This window comes from Trichechus manatus, unplaced genomic scaffold (genome assembly GCF_000243295.1).
Source record: "Trichechus manatus latirostris isolate Lorelei unplaced genomic scaffold, TriManLat1.0 scaffold00103, whole genome shotgun sequence".
Lineage (NCBI taxonomy): Eukaryota > Metazoa > Chordata > Mammalia > Sirenia > Trichechidae > Trichechus > Trichechus manatus.
The window spans coordinates 7,774,035-7,781,008 of record NW_004444039.1 but is presented as its reverse complement, the minus strand read 5'-3'; the positions used below and the strand labels follow the sequence as shown (position 1 = coordinate 7,781,008).

The window sequence follows — 6,974 nt, the reverse complement described above, 5'->3', positions numbered from 1 at the left end:
CTTCTATGACACTGTCCATTTCTGAAATCTTGTTGTTTATCTTTTGGATTTCTAATTGTTGTTTTTGTATGATTTCTAGTTGTGATTTATTTTAGCATTTTGTTCCTGTGTTATTTTCTTGAATTCTTCCATTTTTTGTTTTTGTCTGTATTTTCCATGAATTTGTCTATTTTTTCCTCCTTTATGTCTGCTTTTTGCTTCAACTCTTGGATAATTCTGAGTATCAGAGATTTGAATTCCCTATCAGTTAGGTCTAGTGCTTTTTCTTCTACTGGAAAGTCACCTGGTGTTTTATTTTGGACGCCTACTGGAACCATCCTGTCCTGTTTTTGAAAATATTTTGATATTGTCTGCTGTCTTCGGGGCATTCAGTGGTTATTTTCCTCGTGTACTGATTGTAGATTTGTTTGTTTCGTCCTGTTTCGTTTTATTTGGTTATATCTGAGCAGGTGGTCTGTGCATTCTTTGTTGTTTGCTCGTCTGTGGGCACGATACTTCTCACCTCCTTCTCCAATGGGTAGGGTCTGTCACTCAGGTGTGGTACAGCAGGTCAGGTCTAGCTGAAGGGGAGTCGCTGGGATGGGTTGTTTGTGGCAAATTCCAGGGCTGACAGTGTGGACCGGAAATCGGTGCAAGGAGTGTGACGTTCAGCGCATGGTGCAGGTCGGCAGGAAGGAGGGGGTAGATTGTGATGTGTGGAGCTAAGATGGGTATGGGAAAGATGAGAGAGGGGAGAGAGGAACAGGAGCCAGAAACACACACACACAAGCAAAAAAGAGCGCTAAGGGAGCTTGCTATTAGAGTGGAGAGATGAGAGACTGAGAAATGGGGAAAAACAAAGATACAGAAAAAAAGAAAAAGGTTAAAAGAAAAAAATGAATAAATTGAGAAACTGGAAATGAAGACCAAAAGGGAATAAGAGAGAAGAAAACAAAACAAAGAACAAAAACAGAAAACAAAAACAAGCAAAAAGAAATCCCCGCGGGGATGTCCCTGTGCATCTGCATGGAGTAAGGGAGTAGCTTCCAAGCCGCACGGTACTGCCTGGCTAGAAGGGTCTCCCAAGCCGAGAAAAGAAAAAGAAAACAAAGAAACAAACAAATCAAAACAGAACCAATCAGAGCAAACAAACAAACAAACAAAAAAGCCCCGGCGGTCCCACCAGCGTGGCGGCATCGGCCGGGAAGCAGTTTCATGGTTGAGCGGTGTTTCACAGCCTTTCAGAAAGAAGCAAAGATCGCCCACGGAGCCAGGTATTTGAGAGAAAGGAGGGGGAGGTGGTGAGAGGCAAGGAAGAAATCTAAAGAAGCAGAAGAAAGCAACACCAACAGCCAACGAAAGGTGCTTAGCGAGCTGGCCAGTGTGGGCAGGTGGAATCCAAGCGACACCGAGGTGAAGCTGGTGCTACCCAGCCAAGCGACTGTGGCTGCAGGAAGCAGAAGAGGCTGAGTGGGGATGAAGAAGGTTGGGGGGTGGGAAAGCCTGTATTGCTGGTTACCAGATGTTCTGTCTCTTGCTGGAAGCTCCGTGACGCTGCTTTCTCATGCCCCCTGTTCGCTGATCTCTGGTAGGAGTCCAAGATGGCGGATCCGTGCTGTGGTAGCTAATAGGGAGCCTTTGCAGGTATCTCTCCTCGTTCTCTGTTCTTGGTCAGTTCCTTATTCCATTCGGTGCTTGGCTGAGTTATCTCTTCATTTGATGCTTAGGGTTTCAGGATTGATGTGTGACTCCGTTTGACTTAGTTTTTCTGATCTTTGCTGCAGAGGGACGGTGTGGTACTTTTGACGATAGTGCCGTGTTGCCCAGAAGTCCTTAATTGACTTTTGAGAGGTTATTTTTTATGAGCACATGTTACGATAGTATCAATTCAAGGAAATCAAGAGCCGTAAAGTTTTAGAAGTTGTATGTGACCACTGAAATATATTTTGTCCCTAGGTTAGGTATATTAATTTCAGTTAGTTGAAACCTTGTTTGCCTGCAGAATGTCTCTAGTTGGGCTTGGCATGGGGAAGCCTCAGTGACTTGAAGTGAAGCTGTATTTATTGTATAGTGTGTTTTCTTAGAGACCATTTTGTTGTGATAATGTATGGCTTTTTCTAAGTTTTATATTCATAATATGAATGCTTTTCTTTTAAGAACCCTCAACAACTAGTACCGCTTCAAATTATCCAGATGTATTAACAAGGCCTTCTCTTCATCGGAGCCATCTGAACTTCTCCATGTTGGAATCCCCTGCATTACACTGTCAGCCATCCACCTCCTCGGCATTCCCAATAGGCAGTTCTGGATTTTCCCTTGTAAAGGAAATTAAAGATTCTACCTCTCAGCATGATGATGATAATATCTCGACTACCAGTGGTTTTTCTTCAAGAGCTTCTGATAAAGGTATTCTTGGCATTTGTACTAAATAATTTTGGTAGTAAAATTAAATTTCATGGAATGAATCTTTGTTCTGACTTAGTTGTAATTTTCATTTTTTGTTTTAAAAATCTAAGGCCTTGTAAATGGTGCTCGTCCTATGCATAACCTATTTTTGTTTCAGATATAGCTGTTTCAAAGAACACTTCAGTGCCACCTCTCTGGTCCCCAGAGGCCGAACGTTCTCACTCACTCTCCCAGCACACTGCCACCAGCTCAAAAAAACCAGCATTCAACTTGTCTGCCTTTGGAGCACTTTCCCCTGTGAGTACTAGATAATTGGATTTAATCGCATTAGTTTTGAGTGTTTATTTATAATTTCTCATTGTGTTTCTGTGCAGTCTCTTGGGAATTCTTCAGTCCTTAAAACAAGTCAGCTTGGAGATTCTCCTTTTTATCCTGGAAAAACAACATATGGTGGGGCAGCCGCTGCTGTAAGACAGGCTAAACTACGAAATACACCTTATCAGGTTGGTTTGAAAGATTGATAACTATCTTTTATTTTTTGATTATTGTACTTTAGATGAAGGTTTACAGAACAAACTAGCTTCTCATTAAACAATTCAATTAGTACACATACTGTTTTGTGACATTGGTTACCAACCCCATGACATGTCAACACTCTCCTTTCTTGATTTTGGCTTCCCTATTGTAACTATTTTTGAAACAAAGAAAGGATAAGTGGATATTGGTGCTCAAAAAATAGAGTCTTGGTTCATTTTTTCTTTGGTAAAATGATAGAACTGTGGATTACAAACGACTCTTTTCATTTAGGGAATATATAAATATTAACTGTGAACATTTTGTACATTAGATTTGTGTGTGTATGCACATGTGTTCGCACACATGAGAATTTGTCTCTCTCAGGAAGTGGAATGATTAATTACTTTGTTTTTTTATTGAAGTATGATTACATACAGTAAAATTTTCCCTTAGAGTATTTGAATTTTGATAAACACAGTGGTGTAATTACCTCTGCAGTCAGAATATTGAATGAGCATTTCTGTTACCCCAAAAAGTGTTCTTGTGCGTCCTCTGGAAACTAGTGATGTTTTCTTTCCCTGTAGTCTTGACTTTTCCAGAATGTCAGATGAATGTAATCGTAAAATATGTAGCCTTTTGAGTCTGTCTTATTTCACTTAGCATAATGCATTTGAGATCAGTCTATGATTTTACATATGTCAGTAGTTAATTCCTTCTTACTGCTCAGTAGTCTGAATATAATGCAGTTTATATATCCATTCACCACTGAAAGGACACTTGGGTTGTTTGCAGTTTTTGGCAATTATGAATAAAGCTACTACGATCATTTTGTGAGAACATTAATTTCCATTTCTCTTGGGTGAATACCTAGGAGTTACATTGCCAGGTCACATGGTAAGTATACACTACTTTATAATAAATTGCCACATTGAGTTCCAGAGGGGCTGATACTGCATTCTCACCAGTAATGTGAGAGAGTTCCAGTTGCTCTACATCCCTGCTAGCACTTGGTGTTGTCAGTTATTGGTGTTTGTTTTTTCCTTCTGGCGATTCTAATAGGCATGTAGTGGTAACTCCAACTCATTGTGGTTTAGTTTGTATTTTTCTAATCAATAACCATGTTGAACATATTTTCGTGTGTTTTTTTGCCATCAGTATGTTTTCTTGGTAGAGTGTTCAAACCTTTTGCTCATTTTTTAATTGGATTGTTTTCTTATTAATGAGTTTTGAGAGTTCTTATTCAGGGTATAGGTCCTTCATTAGATACGTGTTTAGCAAATGTTTTCTCCCATTTTGTGGCTTGTCTTTTCATTTTCTTAAGTACCTTTTGTAGAGTAGAAGTTTTTATTTCTGATGACTTTTTTTTTCCTTTTATGGTTTATGCTTTTGGTGTCGTACCTAAGACATTTTTGACTAAACCCGCATCACGGATTTTCTCTTATGTTTCCTTCTAGAAGTTTTATAGTGGTAGATTTTAATTTAGGCCTCTGATTCATTTTGAGTTAATTTTTGTATGCGATATGACATGTGGGTTCAAGTTCATCTTTTTTCATGTGGCTGTTTTGGTAACGTTTGTTGAAAACGCTCTCCTTTTTCCATTGAATTGCCTTTCCACCTTTGTTGAAAATCAGTTGACCATATATGTGGCTCTATTTCTAGACTTTGTTTTTTTCCATTGATCTATACGTCTGTTCTTTTGTCAACACTATACTGTCTTTATTAGTGTAGCTTTTTGTAAGTCTTGAAATCAGGCAGTGTGAGTCCTCCAACTATTTCTTTTTTCAAGCTTGTTTTGGCTTTCTAGGTCCTTTGCTTTTCCATAAAATTTTAGAATCAGCTTGTTGGTTTCTACAAAGTCTGCTGGGATTTTGATTGGGATTGCATTGAGTCTAAAGATCAGATTGGGGAGAATGGACATCTTAGCAAAATTGAGTCTTCCAATCCATGAACATGGTATGTCTCTCCCATTTATTTAGATCTTTATTCTTTTTCTTTCATCAGTGTTTTTGTAGTTTTCAGCATATAGGCCTTGCACTTATTTTATTAGATTTATCCCTAAGTATTTTGTGTTGTTTGTTGTTAGTCAGGAAGAAATAGGTAGCCTGGATAGTCCTATATTTATGAAATAAACTGAATTCATAGTTAAAATATATTCCAGCAAAGGAAACTTCAGGCCCAGATAGCTTTCTCGGAAAATTCTACGAAACATTTAATAAAGAAATAGTAGTAATTCTACACAAAATCTTCCATATAGTAGAAGAGGAAAGAACACTTCCAAACTTATTTTAGGAGGCCGTCATTACCCTTATACCAAACCAGACATACAAAAAGCTAGAGACCAATGTTTCTCGTGAATATAGATGCAAACCTCCTCAGCAAACTATTTGCAAATTGAGTCCAGCATGCAAAAAGGATTATACATCATCACCAAGTGGGGCTTATCCTGGGAATGCAAGGTTGGTTCAGTATTTGAAAATTAATGTAATCCACCATGTAAATAGACTGAAAAAAAAAAAACCATAGGAACAGCTCCATAGGTGCAAAAAAAAAAAAAAGACAAATTCAGCATCTGTTCCTGATAAAAATTCTCAACACACCTAGAAATAGATTGCACCTTCTTCAGTCTAGTAAAGCATGTCACCAGAAAGTCTTTAGCATCATATACTTAATGGTGAAAGACTGAACACTCTCGCCCAAGACTGGGAAGAAGGTAAGGATGTCTGCTTTCATGGCGCTTGTTCAACATTGTACTGCAGATTCTAGCCAGTGCTTTAGGCAAGAAAACAAAATACAAGGCATACAGATTGGAAAGGAAAAAAAAAATCATTTCTATTTGTAGACAGCATGCTTAGCTATATAGAAAATCCGAACGCTACAAAAAATGCTACCAGAACTAAGAGTAAGTTTAGCAAGGTTACAACAGGGTAACAGGATCAATTTATGAAATCGATTGTATTTACATATATTAGCAGTGAACAACTGGAAATCGATTACTTTTTAAAACAATTTAGTTTGTACCACTCTATGCTTGTCCTGATAGTTTCTTGAGATCATAAAAAGTCTCTTTTTTATCTGTACATTGTTCTGGTGCTTTTATTGTACATTACAGATTTGGACATTTTAAAGATGGAGGAGTAATATTTTAAGCATGTAGACTTTTGAAGAGGGAAATCTTTGTAAAGATAGTCATGACAAACACAGGAATGGCTGAAACACGTATATTTGAAGATTTTAACTTTAGTTACCTGCTGTCTTAACTAGAGGATATAGGACAGAGTACACCTGCCCAATAAGGCTTCCAGAGTGGCCGGTGGATTCCAACTGCCGATCTTCTGGTTGGCAGCTGAGCTCTTAACCACTGAGTCACCAGAAATTATGAGGCTTATTTCTGTGTATGTTTTTATGAAGGGTGATATTTGTGGAAAATGTTAACTGGATGTTGAGATTACACTGGGAGCTTTTTCTAAAGCTTGAGCTGGTTCAGAGAACTCCTTTTAAAATCTTACCAGTTAAGGTAGTTTAGCGTATTGGGGAGGAGAAGATGACACAAACTTGTGATTGACACAACAGTCTAAATCCGTGTGTTCCTGCCACTTCCTGCTCTTTTGCTCATAGGACCCTGCACTCCTAAACGCGGAGTCTCCACATACCCTTAGGATCGTTCTCAACACAGGCTCCCCAATGATTATAGTTTACGTTGGGGATGAAATCTACTTGCTGTTCCTTTTTTAGAGTATGAGAGCTAGGCATTTTATTGGTTTGTAAACTGACACCCTAAGATGCCAGTAGACTCCAGTGAAAGGACAGGCTATCGTATTTTTTGGGAGGATATTTTGATGTTGCCTCATGTTTTCCAGAGTCTTCAAAGCCTTCAGCCTGAACAGCAATCCCTAGTGGATCATCAAGTTATTAAGAAAACTAATGTGGACCATTACAGCTACTCTGAGGAGAATGAATCCTTGGTATTAGATAAACATTATTTATTATGGTTCAATTTTTCAGATATTATGAGCACTTTCTAAAAACTGGGTTATATTTTTTGATAGGATATCTATTTTTTTTTTTTTTTTTTT

General features: G+C 38.2%; 1 protein-coding gene across 1 annotated transcript in view; it reads left to right on the top strand.

Annotated features, from left to right (window-relative positions):
• NUP153 (nucleoporin 153) overlaps positions 1-6,974 on the top strand; it is an 80,107-nt gene that overhangs the window by 24,889 nt on the left and 48,244 nt on the right. The window contains exons 3-5 of the mRNA XM_023737491.1: positions 2,137-2,385; positions 2,543-2,682; positions 2,760-2,888. Of these exons, the coding sequence (XP_023593259.1) occupies positions 2,137-2,385; positions 2,543-2,682; positions 2,760-2,888 (518 nt within the window). The remainder of the gene's footprint in view (positions 1-2,136; positions 2,386-2,542; positions 2,683-2,759; positions 2,889-6,974) is intronic.